The following is a 26,791-nucleotide window of genomic DNA, read 5'->3' as shown; positions in this document are numbered from 1 at the left end:
CATGAAATATTGACTTTAGCCTGTATTAATTATTTTTCATGTGGAATGAATGAAAATAATTGTGTCCAGAGGGTAAAATATGGTCAAATATAGCCACAAAGCTTTGAGCTCCTCTCACCAAGAGATGGAATCTGTTCCCCTAGTCCTTGCATCTGAGCTGCCAATGTGACTTTGTTTGACCGGTAGAATGTGGCATAAATGACATGCTATGAGCTGGAACTTAGGCCTTGAGGACCTCGTAGCTTCTCTTTTGCTCCTGTAGAACCTTGTCCTGCATATAAGGGGGCCACGTGAGAGAACTAGTCTAGCCTATGAGAAGGTGAGAGGCCATATGGAAGAGAACAGAAGTTCCCTGACAGCCACGCCAGCTGCCAGGCATGTGAGTGAGGCATCTGGGATCTTCAGCCTAGCACATGCTCCAGATAAATAGAGCCACATGAGTGAGCCCAGGCAAAACCAGTAAAGAGCTGCCCAGGCAACCCTCAAAATAATGAGAAATAATATGTTGCAGTGTTCTAAGCCACTAGGTTGTGAGGTAGCTTGTTGTACATAAACATTAGCTTCCACTCACATCCAAAAATTCATTGAGAGGCCAAGTGCAAGAAAGAAAGTTTCAAAAACTTCATTTATTAAGGCCTTAGTTTGAAGGCCATAGTTGAAGATAAAGGAAATTGCTTACTTTTTGGACTGCATTTCCCTTTTTCATGAGACCCAGAAAACTTGCAGAGGAAGAAGTTCCTTACTCTCTTGTGCAGGTGAGAATTAGGAAGCAGGAGAGCTACAATTCATTAATGAGGCATTATTCTTAGTGTTTCCTGGAATTGCCTTTGAGTTCTTGGAAGTAAATAGGCTTTATTCATCCAAATAATTATACAGGAAAGTTGCTGAAAATATCACCGGCTTTGATTCTTGTGAAGAACAACGTTTTCTTTCAACATTCCCAGGCCCTGGTCCAAGCCAAGGCAGAATCACAGCCGTGAGAGCAGGAGTGTCTCCACCTCTGAGATCAGAGTCAGCGGGAGGGGCTTTGTCCATGGGATGCCTTTTCCTGACCACGCTTCCAACAGGCAATGGATGGTCTGATTGTGTGTCAGTTTCCTATCCTGCCTCTTGTCCCCGTAGGGCTTTCTTATGTTTCACCATCTCCCGCCTCTACCCAGCTCTTCTTGCTGTGACACTGAGCAATGTTCCCTCTGTGGACTCTTACACCCTTCCAAGAAAAAGCCTCATTTATGTAGAAGGAAAAAAATAATAGAGAATAAAAGTCCAAAAGAGAGGTTCCTGCGGCTTTTCTGTTATCATTCAAATGTGATTCCATACTCTCCTTGGACATGGTTTAGTCATTTTAATGAGGTATTAGACTTGCTTCCCCCAGTGAAATCAAATTTAGTGTAATTTAGAGGACTGTAGGTGACATGATAATTGATTTCTGGTCACATATTCAAATAGTTCTATTATTCAGGATTTTATAGACAGGTTAAATATATTACTCATCATATCGGAACATTAGTCATAAAAAAACCTTTTTTAAAAGGGAATTTTGAAATGCACAGTTAAGAAGTTCATGTAATCTAGAAGGGTATTAAGGTCATACCCATCATCCCTAGTCCCATTTCTCAGCAGTAACGGATAGTAAGAGGCCTTTTTAAATGTATCTTTCCAGACATTTTAATACATGTACAAGCATATTATATGTGTCCATTGTTTCTCAACTAATCAGGCCCAAACACCCCTTCTATACGCAGTACTTTTAATGTCTCCTTCGCTGTCACAAGGTGGAATTCATAAATAATGGTCTTAGGCCAAGCTTCCTAGAAAGCAAAATCTGAGGCAAGGATTTGTGCTGCTGCTTTATTTGGGAGACACGGAGATGATGAAAAAAGGGGGGAAAAGGCAGGGAAGGCAGGAAAGCAAGGCAAGGTGACATTAGTGCTCATGAGGCCCAGAGAGACACAGTCAACCACTAAGTCAGCATCTTCTCAGTCACATGGGATGTCTCTCAGGATAGAGGGTGTACAGAGAAAGCATGCCTCACACAAGTACATAAAAAGAGGAAGAAGAGGCTGGGTGCAGTGGGTCACGCCTGTAATGTCATTACTTTGGGAGGCCGAGGGAGGCAGATCACTTGAGGTCAGGAGTTTGAGACCAGCCTGGCCAACATGGTGAAACCCTGTGTCTATTAAAAAACACACACACAAAAATTAGGTGGGGGTGGTGGCGTCTGCCTGTAATCCCAGCTACCTGGGAGGCTGAGCAGGAGAATAGCTTGAACCTAAGAGGTGAAAGAGTGCAATGACCTGAGATTGCACCACTGCACTCCAGCCTGGGTGACAGAGTGAGATTCTGGTCTCAAAAAAAAAAAAAAGAGGAAGAAGAGGATTATTTATTTGTGCTGGCTCCTCCTTGTGACTGACTCCTGTTTGACCCCACAAAGATTTAAATCCCCTATAGTTCTGCCTTGCTCAGATTATGACCCAGCAGCTGCTCTGGAATCCAGCTCCTGTGCCCTGCAGTGTGCTGTCCATCCAAGTCTGGAATTGATGATAGAACTCAGAAATTGAAGTATGTGTCTCCTTTGCCTGGCTGCCTGGCAGCCACCAAACAGAGATGGGAGGGGAGGCAACATTTCCAGGCAAGCAATTGGTTGGCTCTAAGTGGCTAAACACTTAGGTCAAGCAGACCCAGCTATGGTGGTGCCTAAGGTTGGGTAAACAGCTGGAAGTTTAGGAGACGCCATGATGGCACTGAAGGAATCTGAGGATATACATAGGATGTGTCCTATACAGTAATCTAACCTATACATACTTAGGCTCTTAAAAATTGCTATCTCTTAACCATAAGGTAAAATTATTGGAAAAGCAAAGTAATTATAATAAAACAGTATGCATTTCAATATGGAGATGCTGGATTATGACTACACTAAAAGACAAAATGAAGTAGTCAGATGTTTGACTTTCTCACCAATTAGCCATGACTGAAGTGATGCTAAGTCAGTTGTTTGTAACTCAAGTACCACACAGACTTGTTTTTATAAAATGTTAATACCTTTTGATAATGACCTGAGCAAAACGAAACACAATCTTTTTTTCATATATATGGTAGTTGTATAGCTAGAAAAGTCAGAATATATTGAATCTGTCAGAATGTTTTCATACATAAAAGGTAGTCAGGGTCTAGGCTTGGATTATCAAATAGGTTTTTCACCAACACAAATAACCCAGGACACTCAAAAATTGTGTGGGAAATGGTACCATTGGATGTAGGGCTGTCATTAGCATTATATCTATGAACTCTGGGTCGTGTTCATTAAATGCCAATAATGTGCCACCTTCCCCCAGTTACTGTGACAACCAAATAGCATTACCACAGACTTCCAAAATGCCCCCATGGGGTATGTGGAGGGTGTACTTTGACTCTTCTGGAGAGCCATTTAAAAACACAAAAGGTGGGAGATATGCACCTCGCAGAGCTCGCACTTAGAGATTTTGTCCGTATTAGCACTTAAAGATGGACCATTCTTTTTAACAGTTGCAGAATGTTCAAGCATACCTCTGTGCCAGGATTTATTTAGCTAGTGATGGTCACATTGACTTTTTCAATGGTCTTATTGCAAGCAACGCTGCAGAGATGATCTTTAGACAGTCGCCTTTGTGCACTCATACAGTTATATCTCTAAATTCCCACAAGTCAAAAGGTACATATATTTTTAAATTTGTGTAGATATTGCCAAATTGCCCTCTCAATTATTGCAAGATATCTTACCACTAAGTATTTTAGAAGGTTTTAATCTTGGTAACTGTAGTTCTTTAAAGATGAAAATGAACTTTAAATGCTCTATTGAAAACTATTTTCAGATCATTTTATATTACTTAGTAGTTTCCAGCCTTGACTTGTCTTTTTATATAGGATATTCACGTGGACAGGAAATTGGACTTCCAGTATTTTCTAGGGTAGAACCATGGTCATGACTGAAAGTTAGGCAGACAGAAATTTGTTTTGTTTTGTTTTGTTTTGTTTTAAAGATGGAGTCTCGCTATTTTATCCAGGCTGGTCTCAAACTCTCAAACTCCTGGCCTCAAGTGATCCTCTGACCTAACGTTTTCTTTCAACATTCCCAGGCCATGGTCCAAGCCAAGGCAGAATCACAGCCATGAGGCCAAGCATGAGAGCAGGAGTGTGTCTACCTCTGAGATCAGGGTCAGCGGGAGGGGCTTTGTCCATGGGATGCCTTTCCCTGACCACGCTGCCAACAGGCAATGGATGGTCTGATTGTGTGTCAGTTTCCTATCCTGCCTCTTGTCCCCATAGGGCTTTCTTATTTTTCACCATCTCCCACTTCTGCCACAAGTTTTGGCTCTAACAATGTAAGAACTTTCAAACATCTCTACCCATCCAGCAATGGAATGACCTACCCGGGGAGATGAGGTACTTCTCTCCCATACCTGGAAATTTTCAATTTCAGGCTGGATGAATAATTTCAAGGGATGTTCAGGAAGAGATTCCTGAGTTTAATGGAATATTGTACAAGTTCAGTGTTTCCAAAGATGTAGTACCTGGGCCATAGTGTATGTGTGGGATGACTTTAAGTGGTACAAATTTTAAAAAGTTTTAATTGGTTTATATTCAAAAAGTTTCAATTGGTTTATATTCATTTTTATATGTCTATACAATGTTGCTACATTACTAGCAAATCATATACCTTAAGTTAGTACTGTTGAAATAATAGGGTCAAGAAAACTTTTTACAGTTTGAATCTTCTGGAAACATCAAAGAATGACTGTCCTTGCCATCCACACTACAACAAAAACTTCGGGACCTTGAGCTTTAGGTTCATGGTCTTGCAACTGAGAAGGGTCCCGCCACACTTTTGGAACTGTGCACCCATTGGAACCCCTGAGAGACCATCAAGCTTCAGGTGATCATGCAACAAAGGCTCCAGCCAGTTCCAGGTGAAGACATCGCCCCTGGCCATCAAGAAACTACCCTGCCTCCACTAGATAGAGCAGCGCGAGAGTTCCGTGATTCGCAATAGGTAGAGACTCCGCCTCAAGTCAGCATGAAGCAGTTACAGAAAAAAACACCATCGGTCCCTCTGCCTCCCGTAAAGATTTATGAGGCTCACATCTCTAAGTGGAGAGATGAGTCTGGAGGCAGGGAACGTAAGGCTAATTCACAGTTCAGCTATAACAGGAAATAGCCTGTCCATAGGGCACACACCTTGTAACTTTACTTCATCCTCTTCATTTACATAGGGCATACCCCAAGTAGAGGGTATTTAAACTCACAAAAACTCTGCAACAGAGCCTTTGACTCCCTATGCTCAGGCCTACACTGTGGAGTGTACTTTCGTTTTCAATAAAGCCCTTCATTCCTTCAAAAAAAAAAAAAAAGAAAGAAAGAAATAATAAACTTTGGGCTAAAATATGGTTGATAGCCTCTAAGATCTCTTCAAAATTGTGATTCTATGGTTCTAAATTTAATCTTAATATTACTAAAGTTTCAACTAGTAAAAAGACTTTGAAACCCCAGTCCATGATATTTATTACAAGCAACTTAAACACAAATCAAATGTTAGTACAACAGAGAAATTGTGTATTTGGAGCTTGGTGTATGTGTCAAATCCCATGAAAACTTAGTTAAAAATGGGAGCCCTAAGCCCTAGGTGAAGACCCATCCTGAAACTATATTCAACTTAATAATTTGGGGACAATATTAATATTCTAGGGATCTGTTAAACTTTGCTGCAATGGGAAAAAGAAAAAACACTTTTTTTTTTTTTTTCCCGAGATGGAGTCTTGCTCTTGTCACCTAGGCTGGAGTGCAATGGCATGATCTCGGCTCCCTGCAACCTCCGCTTCCTTGGTTCAAGCGATTCTCCTGCCTCAGCCTCCTGAGTAGCTGGGATTATAGGCATATGCCACCAGGCCTGGCTAATTTTTGCATTTTTAGGAGAGACAGGGTTTCATCATGTTGGCCAGGCTGGTCTCAAACTCCTGACCTCAGGTGATCTGCCCGCCTCGGCCTCCCAAAGTGCTGGGATTACAGGCGTGAGCCACCGTGCCCGGCCAAACCTATATATTTTTAAATGAATTCAGAAAAGTAAAAATAAGTGAACACACAAACATGTTGCTGGTGGCATCCCCCTTATCCTTCAGCACTTGATGGAAGAGAATAGCAAGACTTGCCTCCCATGCTCTTCTATGAGTATTGTAAAACCACTGTTCAGGTCACCCTATTGTATATTTAGAATATAATATAAACTTCTGCACTGGAAATCAGAGGTGAATATTTATTTAATTCATATATAAATTTTACATAATATTCATGGTGCTATAAATATAGGCACATTTTTTTTTTTAAGTCCAGATACATCCAAAAATTAGCCCCTCACAGTAGCCTCCTACTGCAATCCCCTCAAGATGGAATATCTAACGTGTTTGTAAAACAGGGGCCAGAAAGGCCCTGCCCATTAATTTTAAAACTTTCCGACCATCAAAACCACTCTTTCCTGCTTCAACCAAGCAGAGTCAACAAGGAACATGTGTTTTCAGAGTTTTAATTGCACTAGTTGATGAATTAAGTAAATGCCTCTGCCTGGGTAGTTTGTGATAGGTTTATGGTTTGGTTTCTCCTACTTAGTTCAAGTAAGAGAAAGAAAAACCAATATCTATATTTCTATTGGCCTTCTTTAAATCCCTATGAGATGGCTTAAAAGCATGTCACCGCACCAGGGGACTCAACCACATCTACTGACAAATAGGCAGCTTCCCATAAAGTACAGATTAAAACATCATTCATTTATATTGGTTTTCATTTGGGGACAAACATTGTAAATTTAATAATTCATGGGATTGAGCACAGAGCAAATTGGACAAAACAAATTCCTCAAAGTGACTTGGTTGATTCATTGACTGTACCCAAGCATGATCCCGACTTACGAGTTTGTGTCATACACACCAGCACACATCAGGCAAGATTAAAATCTATAGTGTAAAGTCATTGTAACTTGAATTCAAAATGAGAAAAAAATGAATATTGGAAATCGATTCATTAGAGCCTCTCTATTATGATACATTTTAACTTGGGGGGAAAATGATTCATATATACAATTATCTTAGTCAAATTTTCTATTTCTTGCTAATAACATTTTAATTTACTCCAGAAAATGCATTAATTTTATTCAAATATATTTTCCTAAAATATAAATAAGTAAATGTTTATAAATGTAGAGAATGTAGTTTCCATTGACCCCCACGCAGATATTAATCAGTCCAAAACTTAAGTGATAAGGAAATCATATTTGTAATTATGATCATTTTAATTTGTCTATAAATATATAATAGAATCTTGGCAACTTAATTATGAACAGTTAACTCATACTTCATGTAGAACCGAGCACCTTAGATTACATATTGTTGAATTTAACTATTGGCATTAATATATGTATTTTAATATGTTATTTACAATACACAATTATAATTCTCTTGTATAACATTACATTCCAGTGATTCTGAAAATATATAGTGAAAGTGCAATATAATTTACAAATGCATCAAAGCTTTTCTATGGTATTCAAGCTGGGACTTGACTTTTCAGCATTTGAAAATAGAAACAAACAAAAAGTCAATATCCTAAAGCTGTGTTTTCTGAAGCATTAAAAAAACAAAAAACAAAACCCACTAGCTTCACAAGATGCTCCGTTAGAAAGGAGTCCCGTAGGTAAGTGTGAGGAATGGCTCACCAGATTTCCCCTTGAAGAATCACAATGAACTTTAAAATCTTCAAGGAGGCAATTGTGAAATCTGTAACATTTTTCAGCTCAGTATTCAGTAAAGTGTATTAACAAACCACTATCTCCCCCCAGCAAAACACCACTCAGTCAAGCCCCTTGGAACTAGCGTCATGTGATATATTCTTTGGGGAAATGCTGATTTAAAATAAAACTTTGCAATTCAATAAACAAATATGTCTGAGTGAGTAAAATCGTGTTCCTTTAACACGGTTTCACTTTTTGAAGCTCTTTGCATGGGTATTTGTTAACATATGATTCTTTAAAACACACAGGTCTAACAATAGATGTCTGTCTGTGTAAACTACAGGAAAAGTGTTAGAAATGTTTATAGAGATCCTAGAGCTCATTTTCAAGGCTTGAGAAAAGTGACTTCAAAATCAATAGGTGTTATTTTTAGTGAATTTGATTTGAAAGATAAAAGCAAAAGCATTAAATCAGTAATGTGCTATATAATGTCTGAAAATATTCCTGTAGAAAAATATCAGGTCATTATATTATTTCCCTGGAATTCTGAAAGGACTGCAGATACTATCAATAGATTTGATTATAGCACTCAGTCTATATGTAAAACCCAGCATTGTCCAGAATTAAATGAGGCTGCTCTAGTACTTGCTTGAAAATGCATGCATACAAGCACAGGCAAAAACAAGGGTCAATAAGTTGCTTAGTATTTCCACTGAAAACCATGAAATGGGGATAATTAGTTAACTCCAACAATGTGAGTTGTTTTATATGTGTATCAGATGACAATCTTTTCTGAAAAAATACCCATAATTCACTCTCTATAAATAAAGCTGTAATTCTTGGCTACAAGACAGCAGATCTTGGTGTGAGTATAGTCCCAGAATTAATAATCCTTTGTGCATACAACTCTTTAGCAAAGCTTATCAATTTAAGCAGTCTACTTTGGCTCAGATTCTACTAGCTTACAGCTCAGATCAGTATCTGATGCTTTATTTAATTCCTGCTCAGTATATGCTAATGGGGACACTTTGGAATCATTCTACACTATTGAAAGATAATTCGTGTTTAAAAAGTAACAGCTGCTTCATACTTAAATAGATGGTGGGTTTCTATTTGAAATATATTTCTTTTCCTACAAGTGAAAGTCAACTCAGCAAGAATTAGGAAATAAATCACAATAAAAAAAGGGATCATTGTTACTGGGCATAGGGGGCTAGGAGGAGTAGGTAAAAATGTCCATTTCTCAACTATATGGGCCTTGCGTACCTGGTGAACCAGTTACCTAGGAACTGGGATGATTAAGATCTGCACATGCTGTTCTAATGGTCATGTCCTTGTTGTCATTATTTCAAAGCTATGCTGTGTGTTGCCCGTCACCTCACCTCTTTAACCTTGTACTGTTCTAAAAAGTTTTACTCTGATACTTCTCATGGTACTTTCGCAGGGTATCCCTTGTAGTTGCTGAAACTGATAGAGGAGTCTGGGACAGTTACATATGACTCTTGAGAGCTAAAGCTGACTGTAGCACGCTACATCTGGTGCACTGCTCACTACAGATGGTGTCTGATGTCACGTTCTCTGGTGGCATTGCAGCCCTTCTTTTCTTAAAGGCAAGTCACCCCTGTCTTCAGGCCACCAAGCCCAGTCTTGTAATCTTAGCTGACAGGAAGGAATGAATGATGAAAACAATTGGCTTGGGGCAGGAATGAAGGTCCAGTTGCTGAAATTTAAAAAGAAGAGAGCATGAGCGATTTTAAATGAATACTTGATGTAGATGAGTGATTTGCACATCAAATGAATCTATATGCACTTTCTGCTTTTAAGTGTTAACTGGAGCAATTATGCTCTAAAACCATTGCCCCTCAATGAGATAAAGGAACAACTCTTTGAACTTATTCCTTACATCTCATACATCTTTCTTCCAAAATAGGTCCTGTGAAATTTAGATATACCAATACCATAAATATTGATGCTGTCCTTCTTGACTAAGCCATTTATTTTTGGTACCACAATAGTGATATTTATTCATGTTGGATTTGATACAGTATGAAGCAGTACTAAATTTCACATCTGAAGATTAGGTTTGAATCCTGGTTCTGATGCTTTTCAGACATACCATCTTGGATAAGTCTCTTAAAATTTTTCTCAGTCCTACTAATTCACAGTCATTTGAGTATTAAAGGAGCTACTATATGTGAAACTTCCTCGTAAACTAAAATACAAAACCCATGCTAAGCAGCTGTGTTGTCACCACCCTCAGTCTTGAACTGTTAAGCACGTATGCCACATCTCTGGGAAGGCACCATCTGAAGTCTTATGCCTCTTGATGTGTTCCTTGAGAACCTGGCACACACAAGACATACAGTCTGAGCAGGAGAGTCCTTCAGAAGTTGAATTTTATCACCTGACCTAATTTAGGGAAATTGGGAGAGTTGTTCTCAATTCTCTTCTGCTGTCCCCAGTTTTGTTCTGATGATGACAATGTTGGAGAATCACAACCACCTGAGCATATGATAGCTACCAAAGTTAAGGTGGTACTCATTATGAGCCAGGTACTGTGCTAAATATCTTCTATCCACTATCTTATTTCATTCTCACAGCATCCCGATGAGGAAGCTATTGTTATTATCTCCATTTTTTTACATAGGGAAACTAAGATTCAGGGAAGTGATGAAACTTTCTGAAATATAGATCTTACAGTAAATGAAAAGCGTGGACTCAAATGTAAGTCTGTCTAATGCCAGAGCCAGGGCTTAACCACAACATTCTATGTCACTAACACAGAAGGAAACTTTTGAAAGAGACATTAAAGATTAGCTACTTCAATCTGTGTATTTTATGGATGGGAGACTGAGATAGAAAGCAATGAAAGGACTTTCCCAAGAGAGTTGGTGAGTTTGTTGCAGACTCAGAAAGAGAACCCAGGTCTTGACCCTCAGTTTATTGCATTTCCTACAGCTCATCTCTGCTCCCTTCCCCCTCCACACTGGAAAGGTCTGTGGCCCACCTCCAGGATTGCTTAAACATACATAGGGGGTAGAGGGGAAGGAGGCTGTGTCTGAATTTGAGCTTGTCAACTAATGTACTGGCAGTAAAAATCAGTTCTTCCTAAATCTTCCAAGTCAGGCTGTAATTACAGGCAGAAAGGCTGAAATTTAGACATAAGTGATTTTCCTCATGGGCAAAATAGCCTTGAATTTTAAGCCAAGGATAAAGCAGGAGACTGATTCTTGTTCTTTTCCACTTTGCTAGAGAGTAGTCACCTTTAGGAAAAAGCACATGATGGGTGATTGATAGAGCAGCAACTGAATTAGAAATATTTAGTAAAATGGACTTTCAAGTCACTACTTTATTTCCAAGTGGGTGCCTCACACTGAACCTACTGATTGAAACATACAAACAAACAAACATTTGATAAAAATTCTGTAGATCCATTTTAAAAGTTAGAAAAATGCTTGGCTAGAAGTAACTCTCAGAAAGTGAATGACAGCAACCAAGTGTCAGCCACAGGGAATGGCCTCCATCGTGACTGCCTATGGCACTCATGGCAAGAAATCTGGTACTGTCTTGGTACCAGAAGTATGGCATCATTTAGAAGAGTGGGGCTGCAATTTTGAGATAAAAAGTCCCTACAGTCTGTTAAGTGTGTCCTGCCCTTTTCTTCCTGAAAGCCAACAAATTCATTGAGTAACCCAGTGGCTAGGGAGGACCTAAACAGAGACTAGTCATTATGAAATCAAAGTCCTCTTTGAAGTTCTACATTTGACAGCTTAAATGAGATGCTATGTTTTCCTGAAATGCCAAGGATGACACTTGCTAGCCAGAGAGTATAAGAATGTGCAATTCTCACCCTTCTGTGCAAGTGAAGTCATATACCTTTTCATTATGGCAGGCAGAAACCATCTCAGGAAATGATGAATTTCAGCGCATGGACTACTTGGATTGAGATGAGACATATGTTACTTTCATGGATAAATTTGCTAATTTTCTTGCATATTGTTTGACATCAGCTCCATGCTTCTGTGCCCTCCTCTGGCCCTCTCTCCACACCAGTGGAGTTGATCAGTTTCTTTTCATTTTCCTGCTGCCCTCTTGCTCTGCTCCTCATCTGGCCCCTCCTGTCTCTTTGCTCTCTGTCCTCTCCTCGGAGACTTCCCTGACAGTAGGGACCATGTATTTTAGTTCACTGCATCCCTAACATCTAGCACAATGCCAAGGTTATATGAGATGCTTGATACTTTTTAAAACTGCAGGGTACATTTTTTAGGCTGGTGAGACCATATTTGATAAGAATTTAATCTAGCTTTGTAAAGGATTCTTTCCTTTGACTCAAATATTTATGTAGTCTTCTAATGGAAAATGAGACCAAAGAAAAGAACTTTGAAATAATTGAACCTAATCATTGTTTTTCAAGGATCAAATAAAACATGGGCTTGCAAGTACATCATTAGCAGTCAAATGCTGAATAAGAGTAAGGCAGCATTATGTTGCATAATGAAATATTAATATATGAAATCACATGGTCTGAGGAAAAGTACACTTACAATCTCTCCATCTTTGCCTCCAAAATCTAAATACAGCATCCTGATTCCATCATCTGAAGACATTTTGAGCTTTTCATAAGGAGACTGTATGATGGTCTTGGGAAAGGCACCCTCCTGTGGTTCAGTGGTAATAGAAAATCCATTCTCATAATGTATAGTCAAACGGCACTCCTGGTTTTTGTAGGTGCAAGCTGAGAGAGAAAGAGACAAGTATGAACCATGGCAATCAATTCATTTTCCCAATCACTCACTACATGCCTCTCAGTCCCAGCGATCAGCTACACATTTCTTACTAAAATAAAAATATAGTCATTGTTCATGAAAATATTCTCTTTGGATTTATTTTGGTGTTGTAATTTTAAAAGCCCCATAGAATTAAGGAAAAAAATGGAAAGAAATTCCTTTTGTTGGGATCTACAGAATGTTATCTGCGTTCTAGTCCCTATCTAGCCATCTAACAACACACAGGTCTATAGGTGTACTTGCCTTCCAACAGCCCTATAGGCCTTGTCTCAAGCCAGAGAACTTTGATTTAAATAAGGCCAACAGGCGCACTGGCTCACACCTGTAATCCCAACTTTGGGAGGCTGAGGCGGGCAGATCACTTGAGGTCAGGAGTTCGAGACCAGCCTGGCCAATATGGTGCAACCCCATCTCTACTAAAAATACAAATATTAGCTAGACGTGGTGGTGTGTGCCTGTAGTCCCAGCTACTCTGGAGGCTGAGGCAGGAGAATGGCTTGAACCTGGGAGGCAGAGGTTGCAGTAAGTCAAGATGGCTCCACTGTATTCCAGCCTGGGTGACAGACCAAGACTCTGTCTCAAAAAAAAAAACAAAAACAAATTTTTTTTTAAATAAATAAAGACACCTTTGAATCACCATCCTTATCATCATCAACACACACACACACACAATTATATCTACCACCTGGTGAAAGAAGACAGCATACACCCATGGTATTATCAAAGTTAACTAATATAAATACGTAAGTCAGGAATGAGTAGTTTAAAAATAGTCTAATTTTTAATAGTCTAACAAATCTCATTTTAGAAATTGAGAGGGGTGCTCTTTTAATTTCCCTGATGATCTTGGATCCTGGAAAAGCTGCTATTGCTGACAGACCTCAGATGTGGCATCTTCCATGAAGAGCACCCCAGGTGTGGCATCCAGGAATCTCAGGGGTGGCATCCACATGGTGTCCTCTGATCCAAAGACACAAAGCAAAAGCCTCTTGAGCAGGTGCGGTGCCAGCTTTTCTCTGGGATTCTCACTATGGTTAGGAAAAGAGTTCTGCTCTTTAAGCTTATGGGCTGGGCACGGGGACCGCCGCAGCATCCTAATTCCTATTTCGGAAGACTTGTGAATGTTTAAAACTCTTGATCAAAGAGTTCTGAAAAAGGTTATTACAGATCAGACTGGATTTTTTTGCTTCACAAAACACCACATTTAACAGACCCTGACAAGTAAATTGGCTAAGGTTTTGATCTACATCTAAAAGTTCTGTAGGGAAACCAGGACACTCCCTGCTGGGGGTGGAGCTTGGAGGCATAAGAGCAAGGGCTTTATTGATTGAGAACTTGCTGTACATCATCATTTGCTCCACGCAATGGATTTATTTTGGTGTTGTAATTTTAAAAGCCCCATAGAATTAAGGAAAAAAAGGGGAAGAAATTCCTTTTGCTGGGATCTACTAGTCCCTATCTAGCCATCTAACAACACATAGGTCTATAGGTGTACTTGCCTTCCAATGGCCCTGTAGGCCTTGTCTCAAGCCAGAAAAAACAGAACTTTGATTTAATTAAGGCCAGCAGGCACACTGGCTCACACCTGTAATCCCAACTTTGGGAGGCCGAGGCGGGCAGATCACTTGAGGTCAGGAGTTCAAGACCAGCCTCGAACTTCTGAAGCCCGAACACAGCCTGATATTATAGGTGGAAAAAGGAAAGCTCAGAGAGGTGAACACGTCACCAGTCCAGGTTGTTTGGCTTTCAAAATTCAAGTTCTTTGCACTCTGTCCTGTGTCCCTTCTGGGTCTGGCACTCAGGACATGGAGGGATGTGGGGAAGGAGCTGGGCACAGAATTGCTCAACTTTCCTACCTCATGATAATGACAGTAGGCGGGGAGGCCTTCAAAGTTTTGGGGAAGAAATAGAGATCTCCATCGCTCACAGAATGCGGTGGATTTTAATCAGAGCTCTGATTAAAACATATGCCCTTTCTCCTGACTGACTTGCAGATATCTTTCGACTTGTAACTAGGGCTGATCTTTTCCTCTAACAGGTCTATAACTCCTTCTGGGAACAGTCCCTGAACCCTGCCCTCTGCCAGCCCTCCCATTCAAGGATGTCCAAGGACAGTGGCATAGAGATTGTACTGATAGCACTGCCTCCCCATCTGTAATCCCAGCTACTTAGGAGGCTGAGGCAGGAGAACTGTTTGAACCCGGGAGGTGGAGGTCGCAGTGAGATCTCGCCATTGTACTCCAGCCCACGTGACAAGAGCAAAACTCCATCCCCCCCCCCCAAAAAAAAGTTTGTTTTTCAATGTATGAAACTACTGACACATTAAATGCCTGGCATATAGCAGGTCCTTAATACATACTGTACTATAGAAGAGTTCTTCCTTCTACACACATCTCCCGTTTCTACCACCAACTTGCCCTTTCAAAGAGCTCTGTGTGGATGTGGCCTGTACTCACTCAGCACTTCCATTCTGCCTCTGCCTCTTCATTCACACTAGGGCAGAGGCACCGGTCACTCTTCGCAGAACTGTACCTTTGCTCTGCTTATCGCCACCACAGTGCCTTTGGCTCCTGCTTTTTTTACTGCCCTGGGTCTCTAGTTGATATGGTTTGGATGTTTTATCCCCTCCAAATCTCATGCTGAAATGTAATCCCCAGTATGGAGGTGGGGCTTGGTGGAAGGTGTTTGGGTCTTGGGGGCGGATCCTTCATGAATAGCTTGGTTCCCTCCTCCTTTCAGTAATGAGTGAGCACTTGCTTTGAATTCATGAGAGACCTGGTTGTTTAAAATAGTGTGGCACTTTCCTCTCCTGTCTCTCTCTCTCTTCTCTTCTATTGCCATGTGATATGCCAGTTCCCATTTGCCTTCCATCACGATGGGAAGCTTCCTGAGGCCCTCACCAGAAGCAGATACCAGGACCATGATTCCTGTACAGTCTGTAGAACTGGGAGCCAAAATAAACTTCTTTTCTTTATAAATTACCCGGCTTCAGGCGTTTCTTTATAGCAGGCCAAACAGACTCACACACCTGTTTTCTGATCAATCCTATTAACTGCCAAATATATTTCCAATAATTTTATTCTGTGATAGATTACTCAGAATCAGTTTCTGCTGTTTGTAACCAAGAACACTACTCATTCATGCCTCAAAGTTCATTCCTCCAGGAAGCCACCCAGCGGTTACAGGTAGGAGAACTGTAACCGACTATCCAATTTACCAAATTTTCTTGAATGAAGATAGGATAAGTCTTTTTATAATCAAAGCTTTAGGTTACATTTTAGTAGGGCATGGACTTCCTTAATTTAGAAGAATTTAAATTTGCTTCTGAAATTTTAACTATCCCCAGAGGCCAGTGATGAAAACTACTTTAAGGCCCCAGTGGAGTAGAGGGTTCATCTTCCCCTAACAGTGTGTCCTTGGTAGCCCACTGCAGCACTCACCAGTGCTGATTTCAGCAATGAGTTCGGCAGAATTGTGGCAACCCTGTACTATGCTCCTTGTCCAGTGGGAGAGGTCCCTGCTGGTCTCCGCTCTGAAGAGATGTGTTTCAATCCCTTGCCTGGTACCGGTTCGTGTTGCAAAGGACAAATCCACACCAGCCTGGGGTGATCCCTTCCCTGGACCTGAATGGACCAGCCTGGAGAAAGAGAGAGAGAATGAGAGAGAGAGAGATATATAACATCAAAATGGAGACTAGTTTATTCACCTGGCATATCACCTTGTATAAGACCCAAATTGGTGATCTGCTCTCATTTTTCTGGTCTGGAATCAAAGGGCTCCACTATACCCTGCTCTTCTGCTATCTCCTCTCCAACGGTAGCATGAGGTTAAGATAGCACCCAAGAGCTGGACATCTGGACGAATATGCAAGGGAGTTCAATAATATGACTTTAATTCGTGCAAGTTCAACTATAAGGAAAAATAAATAAATAAATGTGAGGGAGAAAAGAAATTAAATACTGTAAAATTATCTCCAGCACTCCTTTCCTGAGCATCTATATGTCCTAGCACAAGCCTGAAATAAGACTGAGAATCTATTATTTCCCGGGTTAGGCTTCATTTTCCTGTGTCTCTTGTAGTTTGGAACGTTGGGCTGCATTGAATGTACTTCTAGGTGTGCAATTTTTCATGCATGTAGCCCCTAAATGCAAACAAACAAGCTGTAACTCAGTTGAAGCAATAGCACTGGTGTATTTGATAAAGCTCCAGGAAGAACTGGCAATGCTGGACTTCTTGAGAAGCAGTATGGAACTGCACTTTAGGGGAGATTTTCAAGAGAGATTTTTACCACACAAGATTTTCACACTGACTTTTGAACTTACACTCAGCATAAAATGTGACTTCCATAGTAAATATTTTCTGAAAGACCAGACTTGAAAGAGGAAGAATCAAAGTGCTCTGAGGGCCACCTTCGGAGCAGGGGCTAGGTCCTACTTCTTATTCATTGCTTTTGAACACTGGGATCTTTCATCCTCTCTCCTATGCCTCGATATCTCGGTCTCCTTTTGGGAGAGACTTTTATATCAATCATTTGCAGGGTAGCATAAGTCTAATTTAGTAAATGTGACTTCTCTCTAGGGTATTTGCATTTTAAGTCTCATCTTTTAATCCAGAAAGCAACACTTTACAATTTGCTAGAGAAATGCCAGGTGTCTAACCACATGGTGGATGCAAGAGTTATTTTCTTACCCCTAGATTAAAATTGCACAGAGGAAATACAAAAGCTTATGTTCTCTTATAAACCTAAATACTGCAGGAACAAAATTATCAGTAGAATAAAGCAAATTATTACCTGTTGAATTTCTGGCAACAAGTTTGTTGTATAACTTGAAGGAGCTTTCTTTTACTTACAAAGTTAAAATTAGGCAGGAGGGGTGGTTTGCAAGGCCAACTCGAAGAAAAAGGGTATTTGAAAAGCCTTTAGGTTGAAAGAGTCATTAAAGATATGGAAGGCCAGGCATGGTGCCTCACACCTGCAATCCCAGCACTTTGGGAGGCTGAGGCGGGCAGATCACCTGAGGTCAGGAGTTCAAGACCAGCCTGGCCAACATGGGAAACCCCTTCTCTACTAAACATACAAAAGTTAGCCCGGCATGGTGGCATGCACCTGTAGTCCCAGTTACTCGGGAGGCTGAGGCAGGAGAATGGCTTGAATCTGGGAAGCAGAGATTGCAGTGAGCTGAGATCGCACCACTGCACTCCAGCCTGGGCAACAGTGTGAGACTCTGTCTTAAAAAAAAAAAAAAAAGTATGTCAGTTCGATGAATCTCATTGAGAGTAGTCTAGGACAGTGTGAAGGGAAATGACTGCTGGCATGGGTGCCCACACATGGGGATTTAACATGTAGAGATTAAGCCCAATTCATTCAGGAGGGAGGAGGGCATTTTGTAATAAGTGAGCCAGAGTCACTGAGAAGCTGCTAGAGAATTCAAATGCAAGTGAGGATAAAGAAAACAGAAAGCATTTCTCTGAAGACTACCTAGCATAGGCTTTAAAGGGATTGAGGGTAAGGTAAAAATTCATTAAGAAAAGGTATCTACAAGGAGCAAGAATGTATATGTATACTGTGTTTTCTTATTTGCTCAAAAGTGTTTGTATTTCAAAATAAGTTTTTAGACTTGAAAGTGTTTAAGCTTTAATTGCTTCAACAAATTAAATAGCTCGACCAGGTGTGGTGGATCACGCCTGTAATCCCAGCACTTTGGGAGGCCAAGGGGGATGGATCACGAGGTCAGGAGTTCAAGACCAGCCTGGCCAAGATGGTGAAACCTCATCTCTACTAAAAATACAAAAATCATCTGGGCATGGTGGCATGCACCTGTAATCCCAGCTACTTGGGAGGCTGAGGCAGAAAACTGCTTGAACCTGGAAGGCAGAGGTTGCAGTGAGCCGAGATCGCGCCACTGCACTCCATGCTGGGTGACAGAGTGAGACTCCATCTCAAAAAAAAAAAAAAGAAATTAAATTGCTCATGTGAGGTGCCATGGTGTAATGGCGAGCACTCCGTACTCTGAATCCAGAAATTAAATAGCTCACCCTGCCTTTCTGAAATTTTAACATCTGTATCAGCTGAGCACAGCTGGCAGGCTGCATGTTAAACTGAAAAAGGACATAGGTTTGGGAGGCATACGAAGCTGTTTTAGAATTCCATTCTGACATTTGTTAAACTTTTAAGAATCACTACTTCTTAAAAAGTAAGGTAATGACCATCCTGGCTAACACAGTGAAATGCTATCTCTACTAAAAATGCAAAATATTAGCTGGGTGTGGTGGCCTGTGCCTGTAATCCCAGCTACTTGGGAGGCTGAGGCAGGAGAATCGTTTGAACCCGGGAGGCAGAAGTTGAAGTGAGCCGAGATCGCACCACTGCGCTCCAGCCTGGGCGTCAGAGTGAGACTCCATCTCAAAAAAAAAAAAAAAAAAAAAAAAAAAAGTACAGTTGTGTTGTGAAGATTAAATAACCAATGCTCTGTACCTATCACAGAAACTAGTATATGGTTTGTGCTCCATTCTTACCCCTACCCTTAGTTTCCTCATTTAAAAAATATAATACCTACCCCATAGGATTAGGATTAAATATAGTAAAGTATACAGAGCACTTTGTTCAGTATCTAGAACATTATAGTCAGCATTCAATAAAAACTGGTTCCTTTCTTCCTTCCCTGGCCTAACTTGCTCTCATTTTCCATTCCCTAAATTTCCATCCAGAGGACATCAAGTCTGTCACGATCCAGAGCCAGCATAAATATATTGTAGAGGCAGAAGCACAGTGAGAAAAATATATGCCACTCTCATGGAGAATCCTAGGAGTTTCTGTGAATTTCCTACCAATATTTATTAGACTATAAAATTGAAATAAATAATACCTGGGAAAATGCAATTTGTTAGAAAATCCACATTCGGTAGCTCAGGGTATGAGGAATGGAATTACTAAGAGAAAGGAACGAGGTCTGAGAAAGCCTGGAACCAAGCTGACCGATACCCTGAACAGGGAGAGCTTGATGGGAAGTGTGTTCGAGAAGTAATAATGCCCTGAACAGGGAGAGCTTGATGGGAAGTGTGTTCGAGAAGTAATAATGAAGAAGGTTTTTACTTATGTATGTATTTATTTATTTAATAAATAAGAGAGTTTTGCTCTGTCACTGAGGCTGGTATGCAGTGGTGTGATCTCGGCTCACTGCAACCTCCACCCCCTGGGTTCAAGCGATTCTCTGTCTCAGCCTCCTGAGTAGCTGGGATTACAGGCACACACCACCACATCCAGCTAATTTTTGTATTTTTAGTAGAGATGGGGTTTTGCCATGTTGGCCAGGCTGGTCTCGAACTCCTGACCTCAGGTGATCTGCCTGCCTTGGCCGCCCAAAGTGCTGGGATTATAGGCATGAGCCGCCACACCCGGTCAAAGGAAGCTTTTAGAGCAGCAGTGCCAATCTTTTTGGCACCGGGGACTGGTTTCCCCATCTTTCGGGATGGGGTGGGGAACTGGTGATTGGTGGGAGGTGGAGGGGAGGATGGTTTCAGGATGATTCAAGTGCATTACATTTATTGTGCACTTTATTGCTATTATTATTACGTTGTAATATATAATGAAATAATTATTCAACTCTCCATAATGTAGAATCAGTGGGAGCCCTGCACTTGTTTTCCTGCAAACTAGATGGTCCTATCTGGGTACAATGGGAGACAGTGACATATCATCAGGCATTAGATTCTCATAAGGAGCAATAGAGTTCGAACTCTTAGATTCTCTCCTGCGAGAATCTAAGGCTGCTGCTGATGTGACAGGAGGCAGAATTCAGGCGGTAATTCGAGCAATGGGGAGTGCTGTAAATACAGATGAAGCTTTGCTTCCTAGCTGCTCACCTCTGCTGTGCGGTCCCGTTCCTAACATGCCACAGACCGCTACAGGTCCACGGCCTAGGTCTTGGGGACTCCTGTTTTACAGGAAGGGCTATGGATGTTCTGTGTTATTCATCTCATCATAAAACTCTCATTGATTAATAAAAAGAGGGAAGAGGAAAATTGATTTTTCAACTAACCAAGTGTAAATTCTCTTTTATATTAAAGAACCTGGATTTGCTGTCTAAGCAACAGCAGACATGTTGAATTATGTGTCCTTTTGGATATGCCGATATTGGCTTAATGAAATGTACAGTACTCTATGTAAACTCTGAGATAAAGCAAATTGTCTTTTCACTACCTAGTGGGTATGCTGTAATAAAAGGATACTTTTCCCAGATAAAACTCAAGTGAAATACATCAGCTATCTGCTGTATCCATATGTGTGTATGTCCTCTGGATGCAGTATTACACACCTTGAAATTATAAGTACTATGTGTAAATGTGGGAAAATGCATCTATATTATGGAAAAGCTCTGTAAATGTAACTCAAGGATGTTAAAGAAAAGCTTGAAAACAAATCCATTAAAATGTAGAGCAATTTTATGGCTGATTTTATGTCTTCTTTTTAAAAAACTCTTAAAATTTTCTCTAAGAGGCTGGACATGGTGGCTCACGCATGTAATCCCATCACTTTGAGAGGCTGAGGCGGGTGGTCATATGAGGTTAGGAGTTTGAGACCAGCCTAATATGGTGAAACACCATCTCTACTAAAAAGATAAAAATTAGCCAGTTGTGGTGGCACGTGCCTGTAGACCCAGCTACTCAGGAGGCTGAGGCAGGAGAATCGCTTGAACCTGGGACGCAGAGGTTGCAGTGAGCTGAGATTGCGCCACTGGACTCCAGCCTGGGCAAAAGAGTGAGACTCCATCTCAAAAAAAAAAAAAAAAAAATTCTCTAAAAACATGTACGTCAGGTCCTCAAATATTTTCATTCCATTTAACATCATTTTATTATAACATTAGTGAGAAAAGAAATGGATTCCCTGGGGGTCCACTGTCTGTGCAGAGTTGGCACATTCTCCCCATGACTGCCTGGGTTTTCTCTGGGATCTCCAGTTTCCTCCTGCATCCCAAAGATGTTCCTATTAGGTTACATGGCGTGTCTACATGGTCCTGGGATGAGTGTGAATGTGGGTGTGAGCATCTGTCCAGGGTTGGTTCCCGCTTTGTGCCCTGAGCTGCTGGGATAGGCTCCGTCTGGCCACCGTTGACTCTGAACTGGAATAAGTGAGTTGGCAAATGAGTGAAGAAATGCATACAAATTAGTATAAAAAAATCATGACATCTACAGTAATCAAATGTACGACAATGAGCGCTGGTTGAAAGCACTCAGCCAGCCTGCCTCATCTGTGATTAGTTTGGACCTGTGTGGTGGGCGGGGTGTTCTCCTTAACAGTTTTCACTCTGCAAGCATTTATTCTTTAATGAAACCACCACCACTACAACTGCTGTCACTGAGTCACCAAAAATTGGGTAATTATTTTACTTGTTTTTATTCATCTTTCTTAAATGCATGTGTAACTCACATTTATTTCATTGTTTAATATTAGATGTGTTTCGAGTCTAACACTGAAGGCCCGCAGGCTTTAGCTATGGAATAGCCCTTCTCAGAATAAAGTTAACTGATCCACGTGGGATGAAACCTACACCTGTGGCTTCATTAATCCCTTACACTGACACACTGGCCTCCAGCAAAGGAGATAACAGAGATACTGAGACCTGCCAGTTGAAGTTATAGGATCTTTTTGGACTCAGGGGTACTCTTAGGGTTCACAGAGAAGCTTCTTGCTTTGTTCAAGTCCTTTCTCCCTTCCTTACAAAAGAACACCAAAAATCACTCACTAATTCATTCATTCATTCATTCATTCATTCAATCAATAAAGATTTCTTCATTCACCAACCGATATACTCAACGAATATTTATGGAGTACTGTTATGGACTGAATTGTGTCCTCATAAGATTGATATGTTAAAGCCCAGTATGACAGTATTTGAAAATAGTGAAATGGCTACCTTGCCCGGGGTATATCCCCTGGGGTTCGTTGTCCTGCGCCAGGAAAATTTAGAACAAGGACAACACTAGGAGTTTAGGAGTGGAGGTTTAATAGGTATAAGAGAAGAGAAAGAGAAACAGCTTCCTCCAGAGAGAAAGGGGTTTCCAAGCAGAAAGGCCGGCTGGAGGCCAATGCACTGAATTTTATAGTCCAGTTTGAGAAGGCGATATCTGATTTACGCAGGACTCACAGATTGGTTCCATCAGGTATGACTTTCACATAGTTTGGGGAAGGGCTGCTTGCCCTACCTACCCTAATCTTCTTATGCAACTGGACTTTCCAGTTGATCGGTGCCATCTTGTCTGCTTCTTGCTGTACATGTGGCTGACAGAGAAGGGAAGATGGAGCTGCCATCTTGAAAATGTCTAGTCCGTAGTTCCTGTAGGCATTCACCACTGCAAGCTCCCAGCTTGTTTATATCTGCGGCTCAACGTATAGCCTGCTCTTTGTTAGAAAATGATTTGGGGCTGCTTTTCATTAAAAGGAAAAGCTTTACTGAGGACTCCCATGCCCTTGCTATCTGCCTAAATAATTCCTTCTTAACCCCTATCGCATTAGGACCTACAAGGAGGTAATAAAGGTTAAGTGAGGGGGTCCTAAGAGTGGGGCATTAATCCAGTGGAACCGTGTTCTTATAAGAAGAGGAAGAGAAGCCAAAAATCTCTCCTGCTCCGTGCACTCACAGAGGAAAGACCATGTGAGGACACAGAAAGAGGGCAGCCATCTGCAAGGCAGGAAGACAGTCCTCACTAGAAACCAATCCTGACAGCACCTGATCTTAGACTTCAAGCCTCCAGAACTGTGAGAACTAAATGTCTGTTGTTGATGCCACCCAGTCTGTGGTATTTTGTTATGGTCCCTCTAGTAGACTAATAAGCACCTAGTCTACACAAACTCCAGTCTAGGTACAGTGTGAACAGAACAGGCATGGATTAAGCCTCAAGGAGACACAGTTTAAAAGGAGAAATACTCTCTCCCTCCAAATCCCCATGGCCTCTTTACTCCAAGTTGAGCTCCAGTTTTGGAGAGACTCATTGCTGGATTATGTAAGAGAGTCGGAACCAGCTTCTGGTAGATGACAAGCAAAGAATATGAGCCAGGTGGGGTGGATGGCTGGAGAATTATTCCTCCTCACTGGAGCAACCTGATCATTATAAAGATCTTCCTCCAGAGAGGGAATCTGAACTTTCAGGAAAAGCAATTCTTTAAAAGTGGAGATCAGTGATTATGGCACAAAGACAAAGAAGGAATCCCATGTTTATCAACATATTTGTTATTTCATCCCTATCAAGGTATTGGAAATAATAGATTTCACTTACTCTTTATATCATTCCCAACAAATTGCTTCTGATGATCACCAATAATAAGTTGGGGATGAAACACAGGAATGTGGACATTCATCAGTATACTACCTTATAGTGACTGAACAGACAGCTGATTGCTGTAGAAATTATGGCATGGCAAAGATAAGTCAAGGCCTTCAGACAAGATAAGATTAAGATCGTTTCTCTTTTGTTATGTGAGCCACCAGGGCAATAGGAGTAGCGCCTCCAGAAAGAAATAGAGAAAACTAGTGGAATAATTCAATTTATAAATGCTCTGTGAAATCCTTCTCTTGAGATTAATTTGTAGTGGCATATTACCAACTCCCAGCCAATAAATAATATTGGATATACAATGTTGGATACTCTCTATCCAACAGCCTGCTTACTGATCATCTCCACTCAGATGGCTCACAGGCATGTCAGACTCCAGATAAGCTATAGCCATATTGCATTAGGCCTTTAAGATCTTAAGAACCCGATACCTGAGTTCTAAGTAACACCAGGATCCCCAAAGGGCCATGTCCACTGCAAAGGAGAGGAAGTTTATACTGGGAGTCCAAACAGGATTCAAAAGAAATAGTCATTTAGATGGGAAATTGAGGGTCTAAATACGGAAAGGTTTCCTAACAATGCCAAAGACAACGTGAGTTTATCTGGAAAAGAGAAGATTTTGTATGAGGAATGGAAAGGAGGAAAGGGTAAGCATAAATATTTGCACTATCTGTGGAAGTGTTCAAGCATGGTTAGTTATTGACTTCCCCGGGGATGTTATTCTCCCCTCAAAACCATCTCTGGACCTTGGCTAATAATCTAGGAGAGAACACCATACTTGGAGCAGATATCTTGCTTCATGGAAGCCAAGATGAAGTAAGTGCCCTTCCAGCAAGTCTGAGGCCGCCTAAGCTGCCAGCCAACTCAGGTTCTTGGGTATTTACTCTGTAGGGGTTGTTGCTCACGTATCAAAGTTGACAGCTCCTGGGTAAGAAGATGCTGGGAAAACAAACTTCTGTTGACAGCAAGGTGATCTACTGGAGCTCAAGACTATTTGCCATCTGATCTCCTCTTTGATCTCTTTCTGGAGATAGGCATCCCCCCTCTGGATTCCCACACATCATTATCAATCCATTTACCTTACTGTTTCATAATAACCACCTGATCTCTCTTACTAGACCTTGCTCTCTTTCAGCGTTGGAGCCTGGTCTCCTCTCTCTAACTCCCTGGAATCTAGCACATGGTAGGTGTTCAATAAATGTTGGCTGGGTAACTGCATGAATACATGTTTTTTCAAAAGGTTTTTAACATGTGAATTCAGTTTTGCAAAGGAAAGTATACACATACACAAACACACAACACAATACAATTCTGAAATACTCTGACATTCAGGGCCAGTGAAATGGCTTCCTAATGTGCTCTTTATTTGTAGATCATACTTGGAAACACATTACTGTAGCCAGATTCTGGGAACTAAGTACCAAGTAAATGTCAGCTGGACATTAAGATTTCGAAAATTGTCATCTGGACATTTGGAAAGGTAAAGCTAAAATCTGTCTGCCTGGCTTTTCCCATTCTGCCAGGAACAGCCTTTTTACATTCCTTCCAAGATTCTTCCCAAAGATCTGTCCTGATCTGCAGTCTCAGGGGGCTCTGAAATAGCTATTATTTATATTTCAATTATTTTACATTTTAAGCTCTGTGTGTATCCTTAAAAATATGACCATCTGTCTCTTATCTGTCGCAAGAACTAAACTATAGCAACCAAGAAAATGCCGTCTCCCAAGAGAAGATAACTTTCTTACCCAGCCAGAAAAAAATACTGCACCCCGGGACGGGGTTTCAAGCTGCAGTTCACACCCAATTTCTAAGTATTATCTGAAACTGCTTGAGAAAACCAAGGACATGCTTTGCTCTTTATAAAATTGGTTAGTTACGAAACTCAGAAACACATTCCCGTGGTTGGAAGCAAAGCTATAAATCACAGAAAGGTTAAATCACACAAAGGTTTTACATTTCCTATTAGCCAGGAGTGTGAAGAAGTGAAAAAAAATAAATAGGACTGTATAATAGCAGAGAGGGGCAACAGAATGAAGTCATAGGTAGGAGGAGGTAAAGCAGAAACTCAGATACCTGGATTCAAATCCCAGCTCTACTACTCATTATGTGACCTTGGCAAGTTTCTTAAACTCTCCATGCCTTAGCTTCCTCAACTGCAAACTGGGGATAATAATATGATCACCTCATGGTGGTGTTGTGAAAATTAAATAAGTTAATAAATGAATATTCCATGGAGCAGTGCTTGGCACAGAATACACAGTAATAGCCATTATTCTTATTAGAACATACGTTTGATCAGGGTAGAAATTTTTATTTGATTATTCCCTGCTGTATTCCCAGCACCTAGAACAGTTCTAGACACATAGCAGGCACTCAGTATCTGTTAAATGAACAACTAAATGAATAGCTGGAATATAAAGAGAACAGTTTCCCAAGAAGTTTGTGATTAATGACTACTGTATGACTCCTCTCCCACTCTCAGCCCTTCAACCACACAAAGCAGTAGCTAATGCCAAATCCAAAGAACTTGGGTTCACGTCCACTACATGCTAATTTCCAGATTAATTCAGCCCTGAAAAAAAGTGATCTTGAAAGGTAACTGAGATTAGATGTTTTATGAGAACAGCCTAACATCAATTTCCTGCTGCTTCTTTTAAATCTATCTTTAGTGACTGGTGTTTTCAGTAGTAACTTGGTTGTTTAGGGAGGTAGAGCTACCTTCTTTTGGTCTGGGGGATAGAAGTTGCCTATTTTTTTGAAAAAGTGAAAGTTGTTAAGATTTCACATTCATGGTCAGCATGGATCCAATTTGAAGACTTGTATATAAACGGGTCCCTAAGCAAGATAAAAATAATTTATAAAATGTCTTTAAATTACTTTAAATGCCCAAAGTGATTAATTCCATGAGGCTCAAACT

The 26,791-nt window shown here is 40.8% G+C and overlaps 1 protein-coding gene across 1 annotated transcript in view; it reads right to left on the bottom strand.

Annotated features, from left to right (window-relative positions):
• Window positions 1-6,275: 6,275 nt before the first annotated feature.
• Window positions 6,276-26,791, bottom strand: part of SNTB1 (syntrophin beta 1) — a 184,154-nt gene continuing 163,638 nt past the window's right edge. The window contains exons 5-7 of the mRNA XM_017847512.1: window positions 15,984-16,180; window positions 12,301-12,491; window positions 6,276-9,476 (exon numbers count right to left, since the gene is read on the bottom strand). Coding sequence (XP_017703001.1) covers window positions 9,384-9,476; window positions 12,301-12,491; window positions 15,984-16,180 — 481 coding nt within the window. The 3' untranslated portion in view covers window positions 6,276-9,383. The remainder of the gene's footprint in view (window positions 9,477-12,300; window positions 12,492-15,983; window positions 16,181-26,791) is intronic.

Source organism: Rhinopithecus bieti, unplaced genomic scaffold (genome assembly GCF_001698545.2).
Source record: "Rhinopithecus bieti isolate Rb0 unplaced genomic scaffold, ASM169854v2 scaffold_28066, whole genome shotgun sequence".
Lineage (NCBI taxonomy): Eukaryota > Metazoa > Chordata > Mammalia > Primates > Cercopithecidae > Rhinopithecus > Rhinopithecus bieti.
Note: the sequence above shows the minus strand (reverse complement) of the source record. Positions and strands in the feature narration are given on the sequence as shown.